The sequence below is a fragment of the Mytilus edulis genome, chromosome 7 (genome assembly GCF_963676685.1).
Source record: "Mytilus edulis chromosome 7, xbMytEdul2.2, whole genome shotgun sequence".
Lineage (NCBI taxonomy): Eukaryota > Metazoa > Mollusca > Bivalvia > Mytilida > Mytilidae > Mytilus > Mytilus edulis.
Window position 1 is genome coordinate 46,912,157 of NC_092350.1, and position 21,376 is coordinate 46,933,532.

General features: G+C 32.2%; 1 protein-coding gene and 1 long non-coding RNA gene across 2 annotated transcripts in view; both read right to left on the reverse strand.

The window, feature by feature from the left end:
• The window catches only part of LOC139481629 (uncharacterized), a 117,704-nt gene extending 97,517 nt beyond the window's left edge, over positions 1 to 20,187 (reverse strand). Inside the window, exon 1 of the long non-coding RNA XR_011654651.1 lies at positions 20,138 to 20,187. This is a non-coding gene — a long non-coding RNA (uncharacterized lncRNA). The remainder of the gene's footprint in view (positions 1 to 20,137) is intronic.
• LOC139481609 (tripartite motif-containing protein 2-like) lies at positions 5,364 to 9,044 on the reverse strand. The gene is made up of 2 exons (XM_071265046.1): positions 9,011 to 9,044; positions 5,364 to 7,408 (listed from the first exon to the last, which is right to left on the reverse strand). Exon 2 carries the CDS (start codon positions 7,402 to 7,404, stop codon positions 5,707 to 5,709), a length of 1,698 nt encoding a protein of 565 aa, XP_071121147.1. The 5' UTR covers positions 7,405 to 7,408; positions 9,011 to 9,044; the 3' UTR covers positions 5,364 to 5,706.
• Positions 20,188 to 21,376: the final 1,189 nt, after the last annotated feature.

Here is a 21,376-nt window from a genome sequence, read left to right on the forward strand (position 1 = left end):
AAACCTAATCTTACGCATCATTGTTTTTGAACGTATTTTATAACTCTCACAAGACCAAGTGTGATCGTTTATGATACTTGTCCAGTGAACAGCCCAAACCTCTCATTCTGTGTCTTTATTATACAATACACACATTTAGAATCACTTGATAATAAAATTAATTATAATACTTAAACTAAGAATTCTGTTTGACATAAAGATAACCCCTGAAAACATTTGTTGTTAAGATTCAAAATAAAAAAATATCATATATAATGATAATAGACGAATGTTCAATTTATATATCAAAATAACTGGTTTAAACAAACATACGTGAGACAGAAACGAGCGCCATGTATGAATTCATTACAAAGAAAGACTATGTCTGTAAATAGAAAATGCATCTGACGTAGATCCTGCATTACGAAAAATTACTACGAATATTAAAAAAATAGCATTTTATTCATTTGCAGATTTTGAGGAAGCAACATTTTTTCAAACTTTTTATTCGTCTTTTTTGTATTTAAAACCAGTAATAAGGAGAAAAACAAAATAGTCGTCAAACACACACACACATATTTTAATGATATAGGTCTGATCATGAGTTATGATTCTTAGGAACAAAATACTAGTCCATAGAGAAAAAAAAACATGCCGAAAAAAGTTCTATAGAAGCTTATGTTAAGGTGTTGAACATTAAAATAACTTTCATGGAATGTAACGATACTTTCAAAATGCCCATGCTTCATTGTTGGAAAACACAGTATGCAACGCAAAATACGTTGTTTATTTTAATTTTTCAGTATTTAAATAATCGATGGCAGGCACATTTGTCAACAACTTAGGGTTATATATCTAAACAATCCTAACTTTCTGAATGATATTATGCTACAAAGCATCGAAAAAAAAAGTTCATAAATTCATATGAATGAATAAACAAAATTATGTCCCATATGTAACCAATTATTGGCATTGTTTCAGCAGTCTAAACACGGCACCTGTAGTATACCGCTGTTCAAAAGTCAAAAATCGATTGACATAAAAAAAATTCCTGGTAACAATCTCAAATCGAGGGAAACGCATCAAATAAAAGAGGAAAACAACGAAACAACACTCAACCGCAACAAAATACAAAGAACGAACAAGGCTACACACAAACGAACTATTATTTAACAACTTCCATATTCCTGACTTGTTATAGGGCATTTTAAGCAAAAAGTGAGGGTTGATAATGACAACATTACATGACGGGAATAATATACAAATAAATGAAAAACACAAAAGAGTGAATAAAGATTATAATTGTACATATCGACATGTTAACCACAAAATGGCAACGTATAACTAAAATTAATTAAGGATAGTACACAAAAACAGCTAATTGAATTACAAACTGCGGGTGTGTAACGCGAATTGATCAACGCCACAAAAAGTAACGTCACATGTAAATTTTTGTAAATTGGATATAAAACAAAATTTGGTTTCTAATTATGTTATTTGATGTATTCTATAACAATTACAAGAATATTAATATAGCATTGTGTTAGTAATTGTGCTACTAACTATGTCGGTTTCTCTTCCAAAGTAAAGTGCGTAAAATACTAGTAGATAAATAAAGGTAACAGTAGTATACTGTTGTTCGAAAGTCATAAATCGATTGAGAGACAAGAGCCTGTCACAACGACAGCAAACCGGATTTATTAACATTTATTTGTGTCCTGGCAATATCAAAAATACCATATCTGATGAACAGTGAAAGTGAAAATCGTTAATATCAAAACTGACCTCAATTTTTGCACTCAGTACCAACATATTAAAATTTGAAAAGCTTAGGTTGAATGGTTCATGAGTAAATGCAACAACATGAATGGAAACGCAATTTTTCGATCTTTCAAGAACCATAACTCCTGAACGGTAAAAGTCAAAATCAACATTATTGAACTTGACCTCCATTTTGTCATCAGTAACAACATATTAAAATTTGAAAAGTTTTGGTGGAACAGTTCACAAGTAAATGCACGAATCCGACTGGAAACGCCATTTTTCAATCTTTCAAGAACCATAACTCCTGAACGGTAAAATTCAAAATCGTCATTATTTAACTTGACATCCATTTTGTCATCAGTACCAACATATTAAAATTTGAAAAAGCTTTGGTGGAACAGTTCATGAGTAAATGCACGGACACGACTGGAAACACCATTTTTCAATCTTTCAAGAACCATAACTCCTGAACGGTAAAAGTCAAAATCGTTATTATTATACTTGACCTCCATTTTGTCATCAGTAACAACTTATTAAAATTTGTGTAGCTTTGGTTGAACAGTTATTGCGTAAATGCACGGACAAGACTGGAAATGCCATTCTTCAATCTTTCAAGAACCATAACTCCTGAACGGTAAAAGTCAAAATCGTCATTATTGAACTTGACCTTCATTTTGTTGTCAGTAACGACATATTAAAATTAGTAGCTTTGGTTCAACGGTTCACGAGTAAATGCACGGACAACATTTGGTTGCCGCCCGCCCGCCCGGCCACCCGACCGCCCGACCGCCGTACATCCCCAAATCAATAACTGACATTTTTGTCACAAAAATCCGGTTAAAAATCAATCCGGGTTACAAACTTAAACTAAGGTAAGCACGTCACTTATAAGAGGAAAATATCGAAACAACAGAAGCACTGAGGTGCAACAAAAAACCAAAACGACAATGCAACACACACGGAAACGAATAAGGTCACAGCTGCCGACTAACTTACTACAGGACGTTTTAAGAAAAAAATGGTGGGCTGAACCTGATTTTGAGGCTCGCACTTTTTTATACAATAATAGATATAACACTAGAACGATACCACTACATGCCAGGATTACAGTACACATAAATGAAAGAACATTACGAACAGAGAAATACACAAATAAACATTACAATATGAGGTACCAGGCTTATGATTTAATACACCATACGTATTTCTCGTCTACATAAGACTCACCAGTGAAGCTCAGATCAAAATAATAAAGAAAGCCAAACATGTACAAAGTTAAAGAGCACTGATGATCGAAAATTCCAAAAAGTTATGCCAAAATACGGCTAAGGTTAAATTAACTCATCATAGATACGAGGATTGAAATTTTATATTTTCGCCAGACGCAGGTTTCGTCTTATCAGTGACGCTCGAATCAAGAAATGTTAAAAAGGCCACCTTAATTGCGAAGTTGAAGAGCATTGGGGACCACAAATTCCTCAAAGTTTTGCCAAATACAGTTTAGGTAATCTATTCCTGAGGTAGAAAAGACTTAGTATTTCAAACATTCAAAGTTTTGTTAACGGTTAATAAGTCCTGTAAACATAGTTGCTTTAAACTACAATCATACAAATTACACTTTAAACTGACAAAAGCAAGCAATCGAAGACAAGACGCAGGTCTCAATCGAATCTTTTATGAATTGTTTTATTTTAAATTACAAGTTCACTCAAACAAATGTATGCTCAACCACAAAAAAAAAATGATTTCGAATACAAGTTAGTCTTTTTTTAAGTAAATACGATAAATGTAAAAAGAAATTCCAATCAGATGCATTTCTTATCGTATCTAACAAAACTGTTCACATGAAATCATGCTTGTTTTATATTTGGAAAATTTATATCTAATTTATTGACTAGCATAGATAAATCACCGTCATACTATAAGGTTGAAGGTTTATTTCTAGTCCAGAAAAAAATCAGTTGTCCAAAGTATTATAGGAATAGTTTTATGAAAATTGCATCAATATGTGATTGTATGGTAATAAAATAATCACTTGCAATGATGGATGTCTTTTTAATGTTAAAAGCAAAATAATGCATATCCAAGAGGAGATCATGTGTACGTGATATAAACATGTACCCTGTATCATATTAGACGGACAGGCTGAGTTAGATATTTTACGTGCTAGATCGAAAGGTAACAGTCACCTGGAAGACTTTTCAGCCTATCTGTTCACATTATGTGTGAATTCCAAACGAAGCTTTTACATTTACTTCTAAATAAAGCGTGTAGCTGATAACCAGCAGTTATAACATTTATAGAATACTTTTATAAACTATAAAACTGGAATATATTCAAAATATAATATAAAGAAGAAGAAAAAATATTACTTGTCACACTCTTGAAAAAACAATGTAAAGTGATATATAGACAATCATCAATAACTTGATTTTAGAAAAAAAATTAAAGTAGTATTTCAAGGTATTCCTTGGATCTATATACAAGTCTTATCGCAATATAGTCGTAGTTTGCAATTCACTATTCTACCAAAATTTACCCATAACAATACCAATACCGTGTCCAAACGTTCTATGCTACGTGCAATTGATTGAGGTTAATCAAATTCATTTAAGTCAAGAGAACAAACTTTGATAAAAATTTCAATTGTCCAATGAGTGTGGTAAAACTTCAAACTATCTGGAAACAGGGAGCTATTACAAGGCGGGTGTAAACATTGCTGATACGCTTAAACTTAACATTATCATGCTACTGACAAAATATTAAAGAGTCAATGCCATAGAAGCACAAACAGTTTTTTTTAAAAAGTGTCAATGTACAATAAGGGTTGTGTTTGTTTCAAACTATCAGCAAACAAGAATTAGCTGCAGATGTTAATAATCATACATTCTACAAACCAATAACATCAAGCTGAAGGACAAATTCAAAATCATTTCTTTTCACGTAGGTCAAGAACACATTGACGAAAACACCCTTTACTGAATCTTTCTGTCTGATTGTTCAATACAAAATTAAGAAGATGTGGTATGATTGCCGATGAAACAACTCACACATAAAGCCAACACACAGTAGACGCTAAACAAGTTTAGGTCGCCGTGTGGACTTCAATAACGAACCAAACCAATACCGTAATCTATAAAAGGTTCCTTAATGTCAAATGTAAAAAAAAACGAAAACAAGAAAACGGACAGCCAGTTTCATTTTCAAACAATTAAACGAAAAACAAACATTATATAGTAACAAACGAAAACCACTGTATTACAGCTTCCTGACTTGGGACAAACACTTACATAATGTGGCGGCGTTGAATATGTTTTCTGGCGCCTAATTAAACCCTCCCTCGAACATAGGGCAGTGGTGGGTGTAACATAACAACATAAGAACATAGTAATTACTATAAAAAATCAGTTAAAAAGAACTTAATACATGTACATAACACACACAAAGTACAGTTCTGAGGGCACTTACAGTAACTGGAAGCTATTTTTAAGTCAATAAAAACTATTAAGAACACTAGATGAATGTTTCAGTATAATACTTTAAAATCAACCTTCATTTCAAATTGAATTATGACATTCATGATGACACGAGCTTCTACAATAAAATGCAAAGTTAAAAAAAATGATAATAATTGTGTTTACATGATCATAACGAAAAAATGTAATTGTACATGTAAGTATTGAATGCCTCTTTTAGTAATTTCACATGGTTGTAAAAGCGTTGACCGTTTGCACATTTTTTTAATGAAGCGCTTCCTGTTTACAAAATTTACTTCGGTCAACAATTTTATGATCCAATGAATTTGCCAAAAGAAGCATCCAATTCTTAAATAAAAAGTTCATATATCTAAGACTAAAACTTTTTGTGTCGTTATCACAGATAAAATATTGAAGAGAAACATAGCGATTATTATTGAAATAATTCATTGATGATGTTTTAATCAAATTTGATTTACTTCTTTCACTACTTTACATCATACAAAAACGCACGACCCATTTTGTTTGCAACTAGTAGTAAGTCTGATGACTGGTCATAATGCACTGTCTGTGGTTTCAAAAGACCTTCGGCGTTCGATAAAATTTGTCTATGATGTTTTCCATCATGAGAGACAACCACAACACTGTTTGAATTAGTCCCCGCAACATAAACGTTTCCATCTTTGTCTACTGAAATACCCTGTGGATTTTTTAATACTCTTTTGTTCTTGAATTCCCATTGTGTCGTTCCTTGAAAATCACTACATGTCACTGTGTTGATATCTTGGTTTGTATATAAAATGTTTTTATCATAAATTGTAACATATGAATATCCGCTAATACTAAGTGGTCCAGATCTTATTGAACCTCTTGTTTTGTTGCTTAAATCGATTGTTTTCATCCCAGTCCCTCCTGCGCAATATATTAATGTTCCTTCACCTGTTAGTACCACCCCAAGATTTTTTGATTGAACATCAAGCACTTCAGTAACTATCCTTTGCTCTATATCAACGCAATTGATATAAAAAGAGTCAAAGTAACGACCAGAAGTAACAGCAATTTTATTGTTACCTATATACACCATATCAAAACATCTATCTAGTTTTATTTCAAAGTCAGTTGTACCATATTTGTTAATTACTATAATTTTATGTTTCGAGTAACATGTAAACATCATTCTTCCATCTGGTAGTATGGTACATCCTCTAATGTCAGCTGCATCAGTATTGACGGTTCGTCGTAACGTCAGTGCCAGGTTATCAATAGACTTTGATACAGGGGCGACAATCATCTGTTGAGCCTGTTGATCTTTCTGTCTTCTTATTATAAGTTCGTTCGGCTCATTGACAACAATTATTTCTCCAAAGGATTTTACATCTATTGCAATATTTTGTATAATCGTTTCAATATTCAAAGTCATTCGATGATGATTTAATTTTCCGCTTTTAGTTATTGTGTGTACAAAGTTTTCATTTTTTGTTAAATCACGCTCCATATCTTTTACTGCTAAGAATGTTTGCAAATCGGAAGCATACTGCTTAATACTAGCTAAGGCAGCTTGAAATTCTGTAATCTCTTTTTCGTTCTTCTCAACTTCGCTCAGGAGTTGACGAATTTTCATACTCTCTGTCTCCTCTGCTGTATCAAGATCTCTCAGCAGTGTCTGATGTAGTTGGTCTAGGTGATTATTGATCGAGGTTTTAGCTTTTTGGATTTCAATTACAATGCTCTTCTTTTGATCTTGTAAAGACGCTAAATTTTCTTCACGGTCTTTTCGAATTCTTTCGATATGCTCTTTAACCTCTTTTAGAGTCTTTTCGATATCTTCAAATGCATTTGACGACTTAATACCGCTTATGACATCATCTATGTCTTTTAAATCTTCACATTTATTGTGATCCTCGACCACACACCGTTTACAGCAGGGACAATCATGCTTCTTACAAAATATTTGATACTTTTGATCATGTTTTCTACAGGACTGTGCGATTTGAACAACGTTGCTAGGTAACTTCTGGTACTCGGCTATCGTCACGGTTTCATGATTACGTGTTCCTTTGGATAAACTGTGATGGTCCTTACAATCATCACAGAGACCCTCCTCACAATCTGAACACCATATGACTGACTGTTTACTGATATTGCGTAGATCACAAACTCCACAAATATTCCAATTACTTGCCATTACTCTGAAATTATATCTTTCTATGTTCAAATCAAAAGTCAATTAGAAGTTCTATCATAAGTAAATATATGGTTCGCTTCTGACCTATTACGAATCCATAGAGGGTTAACAAAATCCAAAGGGGTGAGGCCGAATGTCATTATAATGGAATGGAATGAGACTGTCAAACAAGTGAGAGGTTCAGCTGCTATAACAACAGGTTTAATCAAGCATTTTCTTGAAATGCCTGTACCAAGTCAAAAATATGACAGTTGTTCTCGATTCGTTTGATGTGTTTGAGCATTTGATTTTACCATTTGATGAGGGATTTTCCATTTTAAATTCTCTTAGTGTTCGATACTTTTATCATTGTACATTTTTTTTTATCATCATATCATATACATCTCTTTTACTAAAAACAACAAACAAACATAAAACAAATGATACGATTCAGTGAGTACAACTCGTGTTTATGGCTAAATATAAATTGTCTAGAAGCATAAAAGAACGGGTCTAAATAGAACAACCAACACTGATGTGACAAACAAATTTATAAACTCAACAACACAGGCTTATACTATAGTACACCAGAACAGATCAGACCCACGTTTCCATTTTTGACGTCTTCCACTACAAACAAGTTAACATATGTGTGAATACACCGAACACGAAGTCGACGACCCTGTGTCTATTTTATATCAATAAAAGAACATATTGGTTCTTACGAAAACTAAAAATAACAGAGATACATGTATTATTTTATACGATTTTCAATTCTAATTTATTGAACCAAAGTTGTTTACATGCTCTTCAACTTCGTACTTTATTTGGCCTTTTTTTTTTTTTTTTTTTAACTTTTTTGGATTCGAGCGTCACTGGTGAGTCTTTTGTAGACGAAACGCGCGTCTGGCGTATATACAAAATTTGGTCCTGGTATCTATGATGAGTTTATTTACAAACGTTTACCAAAATCTATGCCCATTGACTGTTTCTCGATCTGTAATGGTTTGTTTTTTCACTATCCTTCAACATGCATGTATTTTATTTGTAATAGTTGACACTGATTGCCTTAAGGGCGTCATTTAGCTATACAGATTTATAACTATAATACATTTGTGATGGACGATGAAACGTGGATCAATTTGGATAACCTCCCGGTTGTCAAAATAAATCTTTATGTTATAGATAATGCATATTTTAATTTTTTTCTTGTCGTAGAACACACCCCGAGAAATAATATTTTTTTGACGGTATATAATGAAAAGAAATGCATCAAGTGAAGTATATTATCATTGGTTTGTTGCTTGTGTCTATTTTCCTTTTATCATATAGGTAATTAATATTTTGCATCATATCAAGTATAAAAGCTCAAATACAATAAATGTGACTAAACGAATGATATCCAAACTTCGGTTCAAATATATACTCTTCATTACTTCAAGATGTTTTGTAGTGTACATGAACGGCTACATTTATAACAATATATTTCAATTGTAAAGAGTTTTCTGTAACGTATTGGGTTTCGTAATAGAAAACTCGTGTTTAATAATCAACACACAATTGAAAAATAAAAACGTATGTTTTGTTTATGAAGGAGTATATTCATAACATTATCAGACGTACTTACAACCAGGAAGATTATAATCAACATATGATAACACACCCCATTTATCATGTTTATCGTCAACAGTTATTTCCCTTTGCATATACTTCTGTCTTGAGAAAGGGAGCGGGTTTGGAATGATTTTCATTATTTATTAGTAATTTATATTTTAGACTATTATTATATAACATATGTCCATTATTCACCTGCATTCTTTATATGTTAGCACCTTTTAATTATCTTTTCTTTATTATTTTGGGACACATTTTTCCGCTATTCTTAATTTTAACCCATTATTATTTATTCCATACATTGATATAGTATTATTATGCTTTCTTACATGGCGAAAACCATAAATACTTGATTCAGTAAAACATAAAAACAGTACCACGTCTCATTCAGGATTTATCAATAATGTTTCTCATCGAATTGATTTTTGTATTTGTATACGATAATAATAAAATGTACATGATGTACATGTACTTTCTTTTAAAAAAAGTTATCTGACGCATACAGGTGTGAGCATAGAGTTTAATCTTTTTAAGACTTTTTAACACATAATTCCTTTATTTTGTTCTATCAGAGATTGTGACCTCATTCATTACTTTACCACAGTAATCCTTCGTAAATTGGACACAAACTGAAATAGTTTAAACATATTTCATTTGCTAAATTAAAGCAAAATTGATTAGACATCATGTTAGACACAAGTACAGCATATTTATGAAATTTGGGGCGAGCGAGCGATTTAAAAATTTTAATAAAAAAATATTTAATTTGCAAATTTTTGAGGCGAAGCTTGAAAAGTAAAGGCGAGCGATTATAATTTTTTTTTTGTAAACATAAAATAGTAGGTTTTGACAATATTAAAGCTTGATTTATCACTTGTACTTTGACATTTCTTTAATTTCTGAAGTATTTTTTCCCTGTTCACCAAGAAATAATTAAATCTGGTCTATGTATGTGTGACTGACAATGAGACAATTCTCCATCCAAGTCATAATCAGTTTGGGGACAACCCCTTAATGTTATAAATATCCCTTTTACATGTTCTATGAGGGATCAATATAAGTTTATATAATATATTTGTTTGTACAAAAGAGCTCATATTTTCTCAAAGAACTATATATCTATCTGGTATTAAATGGTCAAAACATGTCCAGGAATTTTGTAATATTCCTGGACTTTAACCATGTTAACACATTTACTTTAACAGTTTAATATTATTCAAAATAAGTGGACCCTCTTTTAGAAAAAGTTGTATAAAATATGATGTATCTCTCCTCTTTTTGAGTACAAAATTCTAAGTTTTCAAAGGTTTTGTATAGAAGAACTATACAAATCCTTGGTATTTCTATTTTATTTTCTACATCAGTAAAATGACCCCTTGTCTGAGGGAGGGTTGTTCTCAACCTGATAATAACAAACACAGGTCAAAGTACGGCCTTTGACACAGGGCTTTGATACAGACCAAACAGCAGGCTATAAAGGATCCCAAAACTATTAGCGTACACAATTCGAACAGGAAAACCAACGATCTAATTTATATATCATGTATATCCAAACGGGAAAATACCAATGAACAACACCAACAAACGATAACTGCTGAACGAAAGGCCCCTCAATCAATCAGGACAGGTGCATAAACATGCAGCGGCTATGGATAGTTTTGTTTCGCCAGCATACAATATAATTGCAGTTGAAGGCAAATCCTTCAGAAGTTTTTTGTACTTTATTCTAACAAAGAACATTTTTTGATAGGGAATATTAGTAAGGGGGAAAGTAACCAATTTTTTGTTCTTTACAGGTATTTCCGCTGTTATAAATTTATATCGGAGCATTCCCGCTTTGGATAAATAGGTTTCTTGCTGAAACAAATATTCTCACAGATATTTACAAAGTGTGGTGGGGTGCTTTTATGTTTAAAACCGTTATATACAGGTTAGACTGTAATTTTAAAAACAAATGTTGATATCTTTTTATAATATTTACAAAAAAAAACGGTGCGGGAAATGGACATGATTATATTTACGGATGCGGGAAGCGGGAATATAAAAAAAATAAATTCTGTTTTGAAAAAAATAGGTGCGGGTGGGTCCGTCGAACAAAGAATCAAATTGGTGTGGCCTAGGAACAGATTTCTTGAAACACAAAACTTATTACCACAAATTACAGATCCAGTTTGAATTTAAGTTGCGTCACCTTAACTGTGACAGAGTTATGCTCATTTGCTTATGATAAAAAGGCTGATTTCTTTCTCCGTTCTCTTACTTGGTTTGCTTCAATTAAATGTTATAAAACGTATACACAATGCTTACTACCACAAAACTTACATCAAATAGTCATTAGGGTAGTGTCACTTTTACAGTCCCTGAGTAATGTCACTTTAACAGTCCCTGAGTAATGCCACTGTTACAGTCCCCGAGTAATGTCACTTTTCATCGTTATATACAAGCGGCGGCAACATTTGTGTCCCATGGACACATTCTCCGTTTATATTTTATTTGTTCCAGTAAATGACAAAGGATAATAATACTTACTGTGATGAAAATTGATCAGCACTAATTTTGGACGCGTCTTAGACATTTCTGAAATTGTGAAGATGAATTAATTGATTTGATTTTATAACAAATCTTACTAGAAATTCTATTATTTTTTTCCATTTCCAATGGGCATAACACAGAATAAGAAACAATAGATCAACGGTGATTTTCGATCTCTTCTATCTTTTATAAAAATCCGTTTAGAAATGTAGGCTTGAAAGCAAAACCAATGCAATATATTTCCAACGCTCAGAACTCCTGTAAGAAATTATCAATCCTGCTATTTGCATAACTCTTAGACCTTACATATATAAATCTTTAATATGATTTCATATAACAGCTATTTCAGTCTTTGGTTTGCTTTTTGATGTTATTAGTGATTTGTAAAACGATGCTTTTCAATTTCTCTCTGCATTGTTATTTTTTTTTATTAAAACCCAGTCAACCCTGTCTTTCTTAAATTATTAGAATTCGATATACATTGAATTCATTTCTTTCGTGGGTATTATCGAAGAATTGAAAAGAAATGTAATATTCTCATGGTTTTGCCAAAATCTGAAAACACACCTACAGCTTGTGAAAAAAACATTTTATGATTTACACAAATGTATATTTGGTTAAAACGTAATTTCGTGGTTTACCTGTTCCCAGGAAATCCACGACAATGGTTACCTACGAATAATAATGAATCCATTGTTTGCACTTATATAAACCAATGGGAATTTAGAAAATAATTTTATGCCAGGAACAACACTGATAATGTAAGAAAACTATAACTGCTGCCTTAGCTTGGCTGCAATATATTGATGCCAATAACTGTAAGAAGTAGTATATATATTATGTATTTTCACATGAATATTTTCCTACGGTATTTTCTTTTCGCGATTGTGTCTATTATCACATACATATGGTTTACTTTTACAAATTATGACTTGAATAGAAAGTTGTCTCATTGACACTCATACCACATCTTCTTTTCTGTATATGTGTGTAAAGTCAAGTGTTTAAACATATATATCTGTAAATAGTTATCAACTCTGTAATAAAGACGAAATTATATTCAAAACAAATATATATGACATGAGTTATAGTGAAAACTGCAATGATAACAGCCGTACGCATTTTATTCATATCTAATTTACTTCTTTCGCTATCATACATCAAACAAAAATGCGTGACCCTGTTTGTTTGCAACAAGTAAAGAGTTTGTTGACTTGTCATAATGCAATGCCTGTGGTTTGATAAGACCTTCGTTGGATGATAGGATTTGTCTATGTTGTTTTCCATCATGTGATATAACCACTACAGTGTTAGAATAAGTCCCCACAACATACACATTTCCATTTTTGTCTACGGAGATACCTTGGGGGACTTTTAAAACTCTTTCTTCTTTGAATTCCCATTGTGTGGTACCTTCGAAATCAATGCACGTAACGGTGTTATTATCAGGGTTTGTATATATAATATGTTTATCAAAACTTGTTACATATGCATATCCCGATAGGCTAAGAGGTCCAGATCTTATGGAACCTTTTGTTTCGTTATTTAAATCGAGTGTTTTCAATCCACTCTCTCCTGCACAATATATTAATGTTCCTATTTTAGTTAACACTGCGCCTTCATTGAATAATTCGACATGAAGCTTTTTACTAACTTTTCTTTTCTCAATATCAATAAGGATGATCAACGGAAAGCTCATGGGGGCACCAGATGTCACAAACATTATATTATTATCGATGTAATCGATATCGAAGCAACTATCTAGTTTCATTTCAAATTCCGTTGTACCATCGTTGTTAATTGATATGACTTCATCTTGCTGGTAACAAGTAAACATCATCCTTCCATCTGGTAGTATGGTACTTCCTCTGATATCAGCTGCATCAATGTTGACGGTCTGTCGTAACGTCAGTGTCAGGTTGAACTTTGGTGCTGATGCAGTGATCATCTGTTGAGCATGTTGATCCTTCTGTCTACTTATAATAAGTTTGTTCGGTTCATTATCAACGATTATTTCTCCAAAGGATTTAATGTCAACGGCAAAATTTTGTAAAATATTTTCTATTTTCAAAGATATTTGTGGATGATTTAATTTTTCACTTTTAACTACTGACCGTACATAATTTTCTTTCTTTGCTAAATCACGTTCCATTTCTTTTGCTGTCAGGAATATTTGCAATTCAGAAGCATATTGCTTAATGTTTATTAAACCAGCTTGGAATTCTTCAATCTCTTTTTGTTGCTTCTTAACTTTGCTCAGTAACTGACGAATCTTTTTATTCTCTGTCTCCTCTGATGTATCCAGATCTCTCAATAGTTTTTGATGTAGTTTGTCTAGATGATTATTGATCGAGGTTTTAGCTTTTTGGATCTCCATTCCAATGTTCTTCTTTTGTTCTTTCAAAGACGCTAAATTGTCTTCACGGTCTTTTCGAATTCTTTTTTTTGCATTTGACGATTTAATATCACCAATTACATCATCTATATCTTTTAAATTTTCACATTTGTTATGATCCTCAACGACACACTTTCTACAGCACGGACAATCATGCTTCTTACAAAATATTTGATACTTTTGATCATGTTTCCTGCAGGACTGTGCGATTTGAATAACGTTGCTTGGTAATTTCTGGTAATCGTCTATCGTCACGGTTCCATGGTTACGTGAGGCTTTTGATAAACCGTGGTGTTCCCTACAATCATCACAGAGACCCTCCTCACAATCTGAACACCAGATGACTGATTGTTTACTGATATTGCGTAGTTTACAAATTCCACAAACTTTCCAGTTAGTTGCCATTTCTCTGAAACAAGACCTTTCTCAGATTAATACGATACTATAAGTCAATTAGAATCTTACTGTACACGTGGTATATGTATAAAAACAAATTTCCGTAATTTAGCTACTTGAAAGTTTGAAATTAATTATATAATATATTATTAGCAATATTGTATCATAATGAGCACAAAACAATATCCTACAAATTCAACCAGACTGTTCCGATATCATCGCAAGCAAACATTATTAAGTTCTAATTACTTGTAGCTCTGGTTGTTTTTTTTTTTTTTAATTTTGTTGTTTTTTTTGTCGTCAGTGAATATCCGATAAGGATTTTCCATTCGACAATGGATTCTTCAGGAAAACGTTAGTGGAAAATGTTTTGCTAATTCAAGTTTGAAAGCATATTTCTATCATTATATCATCATTTACTACTCCTAAAGCCTATATGTCAGATTTTCGTTGTTGAATCGTATAATCATTATTATGGTCCTAAATTAACCGCTCACAATACTTTGAAGTTTTCGAAACACTAATTTTGTACACCAGGAACAGATAATCTTAGCTGTATTTGAAAACAATACTTCAATACTTTCATGCTCTCCCACCTCGTACACTAGTTGGTCTTTTCATTCCTTTATTTTATTATACCTTCATTGATGGGTCTTTTTTTACACAAAACATACATCTGGCGAAATCATTGTTAATCATAGAATCTATGGTGAATTTGTTAAGATAGAAAAACAACATCAAACACCAACGTCTAGGATGATTCAGTGGGCACAACACATGTTTTTGCATATGAATTTTATAATGCAGGTACCTTCGAGACCCACAAATTTGAGGACCACAAATATAAAACTTTCGGAGAAAAAAATAAAGGAAACGGGTTTAATATGAAACAACCAAAACTGACGTGCCATAAAGCTTTAATTACTCATAAATACAGGTTTCACAAGCACGTTTTGTCTAAATATTACTAACTAGTGGCACACATTCCGAACCTGTAGAACATGTTTAGTCAATGGCCGTTAAACAAAAATCGATCAATCAATAAATCACCAGTGTTACTCGTATCAAAACAGTTGACATACGGAAGTTGAGAAACAATGAAAAGAACATATTCATATTCGGTGTGCCAAATCTTCATAAGATCATTTACCACAGAGGTAAGGAGAAGAAGGGTGTAACTTACAAGTCTTGTGTTTGTACGGGTTATAAATAGGGGATAATTGTACCACGGTTGATTAGTTCACTTAGAACAAAGTAAGAGAAGCATAGTAGTGTTAAGTAGGTGGCATACAACAGATGATGTTTTATTTAATGCAAACACTGAAAATACAATATTCCAAAGTCAGGCCCCCAATCATATACCCAAGTGCTTATGGTTAATGTTAAGAAATAAACTGAAATCTATATTTTCCGTAAACCTATAAACCAGACTCAATCATGTACCCTGAAATCTTAACCCCGCAGTAAAGAAAAGCAATTTAACTTCTGCATTAAATATCAATAATAATATATGACTGACGTATAACTGACCCACCCTTGCAGTTGTTTGTTATATTGGAGTCTTCATTGAATAGGTTTGGGAATTGAGGGTATTAGCTGTAGAGCCCTCTCAGACAGATTTTACTTCATGATTTTCATTCCAGTACAATGTAGAATCATTAGTAAGTAACATGATCTTATTGTTTTGTGTTAAGATCAATTTTTCAATATATTAAACATAGATTTCAGATGGTGTGGCATGAGTGCTAAAGAATTAACTATGCTATCCAAGTCCAAAAAACTAGTATAGGTCAAAGTACGTCCTTCAATGTGGAGCCAAAGAAACGAGAAACGAGAAACACTGTTTTATGAACCACATCAACAGACGACAACCATTGAATAACAGCTTCCTGGCTTAGGACAGGTGCACACAAATGCATGTGGTTTAAACGATTTAAGAAGCACCATCCCTCACCAAAACCTGAAACACAAGTGCAACAAAAAAACCAAGGAAAGACACATTATAACATATATATTTAAATGGCTTAACTCAATCAAAAGATATATTAACAAAACTATGTATGCATACACTGATCGAATAAATTTGATAATTATCAAAAAAACAATAAAAATTAAGAAAAAATATTAAAAAAAGGGGAGTCAGATGTAAAACATTATCAGAAGGACAACTTTAACATTGGACCAAATGCCGATAAATTAAATAACGTACACAGGTAAATAAAAATAATTTTGTTGTAAGTTTTAAATTATGTACGAAAATATATTATAACAAAATAAATAAATGTTTAGTATAAAGTAAGAGGAAAAAGTTTAAAAATTTATCGTCATACTAAATTCTTATCAAAGATTGTCTAAAACAAAACTCGACAAGAAATAACACAAAAAAGTAAACACCAAAGGAGCACTAGCTGCGAGTAATAAAAAAAAGTGAATATGACATTAATGAAAATGAAATAGGGATTTAAAAATTCGCATTTATCATCCAGTATAGTTCAGTTTTGTTTAAATAGGCAGATACACATCGTACTAATGCGAACTTGACTGAATCTCTTGGGCTACTTGGCTTAGCCGTGTTGAGCAAGTAAAAGGAAAAGAATGTGAAAATTGAAAGTGAAACAAGGGTAAATAATTTTATTGACTAATTCGATCTACAAAAACTAATTCTTATACAGGTAAAAACGATTATTAACATATTGTTTTAACTATTGGAACCAAACAGTCCTAGAAAAAAATCCAATTGCACGAGTTCGCTATCTATTTTTATCTTTGTTTATGTTAATATAGGTAATGTAACCGTCGACATTCTTCAGAAAGTCATATCAATAGTTAATTAGATGGCGTCTAGTCTAAAATATACAATTTCGAGTTAATGCATCGTTTATTATTTATTTTAAACTTTTTTTAATGGGATAGAGGTTTTATATGTTATAAATCGAATATAAAGATTTCAGTTAAATCGGAGAACATGAATTTGACAGCTAGTGCCGCTCATAAAATAACAAAATTGAATCACAAATTGTATCAACAAGTTAAATTAACATCAAATTCGATTCGAAAGTAATCCCACTTACTGAAAGCTTGTTAAAAGCAAAAATAAATAATCATAAAAAAATCATTCATCAGAGAATATAAATCAACTAACACACATCAAAGGGATTTTGTGTTTTAACGTGATAGACATGAATTGTGAAATTCCAAAAAAAAAAGTTTGTACTTTCATATTATATTACTTGACTCTTTATGGGCGTTGCTTTGTAAGATTTATCAGTATAATGCATTTGTGATGGGCGATATCTATTGTTCAATTTGGATGATATCCATTCAGTCAAATTTCAAAAGAAAAGAAGTTTATTAAGTGAAATATATAATCATGATTATGTTGCTTCTGTGTATTTTCTTTTAATCACGTAGGCCGAATTCCAATTCACATCTAGTACAACAATAAATTATAATCAATAAACGTGACATTGCAAATGATATCTCTACTGCGATAAAAAAAAAAATGGAGTTTCCACGAACTTGAATAGTTTTCATTCATTTCTAACGATCAACTCAATAGTTAAGCATTTTCTTGTACGTAAAGGTAAATTCAGAAAGTTGCAGTATACAAACCAAGTCTGATAAGCAATACAAGATTGTAAAATCTAAACAAAACTTTATTATTTTGATAACATTAAATGACATACTTACAAGCAGGAAGAAGATAACGATCATATAATCACATAAACCATTCACCCGTTTACGTATACCTAACAGTCGACAGTTATTTCCCTTTGCATATATTTATTTTGCCTTGATATAGGATCTATAATGTGGATCTGAATGGGCTCGGATTAAGGAAGAATTTTCTTTACCATATTTTGTAATATTCAAGAACAAGTTTCTCTATTATCTTTTGGTCCATCATTCTTCATTGTTTGTATTTGAGCACATCAGTATTCTATTTTCTTTGTATTTTGAGGACACAAGATCGCAATTCTGTATTTTGCAATCCTTTATTCCTCATTCTGTAAACCCAGTCGAGACATTAATATAGGAGTTGATATGATTAATTACATAGCGATGACAACACATACTTGATTCAGTAAAACAAAACACAGTAGGATTTAACAATAGCATTTTTATTATATCTCGGTTATCATTTTCTATATAAAATAAGTACACAATAGTTTGACTTTTTTTTCAAATTGCAAACGTTGAACTATTGGACCGGTCAATAGTTTCCAACAATTGGACCTCGATGAAACTATTTGACCGCAAACGTCATTATATTTCGCGGATTTCAAATGCAGCTACTAGATTGGATGTTTAGATTCCTGGGCAAAAGTTGCACTTCGGGGACAATAAACGTACTATTCCACTCATACCCAGTCAATAAGTATACAATATCACATATAATTGGTGTTTGTACCTGACTCTTTACTTAATAGTGTTCTCTGTATTGTTATTAACATAAATTCTATCAATTTGCCATAGAACAATGTTAGTATTGGGCTTTTATACATAAGTCGTTTTTTCTCTATATAAATCGATACCATACTAGATATTTTGTTTAAGGGGCGGGAGTTGATTCGTGAGATAATGGTTGCGGAGTGCACTTCAGAAAATGGGCTACATTCTCAATGGTACTAACGGTAAGAGGTGTTATTGAGTTTTATAGATATACAATTCAGGTGATTTTCGAAAGAAAACAAGATAAAAGAAAACAAACAATATTTGCTGAAATTTCTTTGATGATTATCCTTAGGTAACACATTTGACCTGTGTTGGTATATTGGATCTCAATAACAAAATACAAGTCCCACAAATATGTTATTGACATGTAAAAATGTATGAACAAAAATAGAAAACTGATTCGTAAATTAAAAAAGTCAATCAAACCAGACAAAATCAAAGCCTGATTATGTTAACCAACGAAACGAACAACACAACACTGATCATATTCTTGAACTGGTACAGACATTTTCCAAAGAAAATGGTGGGTTAAACCCGGTTATTGTTTCCATATCTGTAATTGTGTGACCGTTATGTCTATTTCAAATAAGGATCTGATGTCACGTCGAGTATAACCGTATGATGTATGACAATCATGGGACCTTCACATTAATACCAAAAGGTACACAGCATTAACCTTTTTGATTTTCTATCAAAATAAGATACAACCGGAGAACTTATATGGACATTTGTAATTTAACATAGGACGATCAACACTTCTATACTATAGATACTTATGAGATCCTAGTAAAATCCAAGAAAGATAGAACTATAAGATTTTAAATAAACTTAATATAGGTCCCTCAGGCAAAGATGACATCAGATAGATTTCACTATTATCTAAAAATATAGCTCTTCAATTGTTTCGGTTCTTAAACATCCATGACTCATATATTTGGCTTTGAGCGTTCCTGTTTGAGGAAAAGCACTTCGGAGCTACGAAATCTATAAATAAAGGCAACAGTAGTATACCGCTGTTCAATAATCAAAAATCGATTAAGCGAAAACAAATCCGGGTCACAAACCAAAACCGAGGGAAACGTCAATTTTAAGAGGAAAACAACGGAGGGAAAGCGTCAATTTTAAGAGGAAAACAACGGAGGGAAAGCGTCAATTCTAAGAGGAAAACAACGAAACAACAGTAACACTGAACTGTTACAAAAACAAACGCCAACATACATAGAAACGGACTATTTGATAATATCTGCCATATTCCTGACTTGGTACAAGACATTTTTAGAAAAAAATGTGGGTTGAACCTGGTTTTATGGCTAGACAAAGCTTCCGCTTATATGGCAATGTTATACATACCGCTAAAATGACAATAAAATTGAGAATGGAAATGGGGAATGTGTCAAAGAGACAACAACCCGACCATAGAAAAAACAACAGCAGAAGGTCTGCAACAGGTCTTCAATGTAGCGAGAAATTCCCGCACCCGGAGGCGTCCTTCAGCTGGCCCCTAAACAAATATATATTAGTTCAGCGATAATGAACGCCATACTTATTTCCAAATTGTACACAAGAAACTAAAATTAAAAAAATACAAGACTAACAAAGACTGACTTGGGACAGGCGCAAAAATGCGGCGGGGTTAAACATGTTTGTGAGATCTCAACCCTCCCCCTATACCTCTAGCCAATGTAGAAAAGTAAACGCATAACAATACGCACATTAAAATTCAGTTCAAGAGAAGTTCGAGTCTGATGTCAGAAGATGTAACCAAAGAAAATAAACAAAATGACAATAATACATAAATAAAAACAGACTACTAGCAGTTAACTGACATGCCAGCTCCAGACTTCAATTAAACTGACTGAAAGATTATGATTTCATCATATGAACATCAGGCACAATCCTTCCCGTTAGGGGTTTAGTATCATACCATCATAACATATATGAGAAGAACATAACCCGTGTCATGCCAACAACTGGTTTTTGAATAAATGTGTTTAGTTCCGATGCAAAGGCCCTATAAGTGAATCAATATTAACGCCAAAATATGCAATCTTTAATGACCTGACAACAGTATCGTAACTATATCCCTTCTTAATAAGTCTAGTCAAAGGTGTTGTTAGTTTCTAAGGTGAATATCGACACCTTTGTGCTTTATAAAGAATATTTCCATAAAAAATTGGATGTGAAATACCTGAACGTATAAGAAGTCTACATGTTGAGCTATATTTACGAATGATGTCATTATACCGATGATAAAATATAGTAAATGTTTTGACTAGTTTTTGATATCGAAAACCCTACGTAACAGGAATACAGTAAAAATAACGCAAAAACACTCAGGACAGAGAAATATATAAATTGTTGTTTTGTTTAAATTTTTTCAAGTCAATAATTGAATAACGTGTCGTACATATAGAATATGGCATTACTGTGCTATTGCGCAATACTGTGTAATTGAAGATTTCTTGCTATTGCGCAATACTGTGATATTGCGTAATACTGTGCAATTGAAGATTTCTTGTTATTGCGCAATACTGTTAATCTATTATATATAATAATTTACACACCCTGTTTGGTGTGTATCTCCTCCAATATCATTATTAT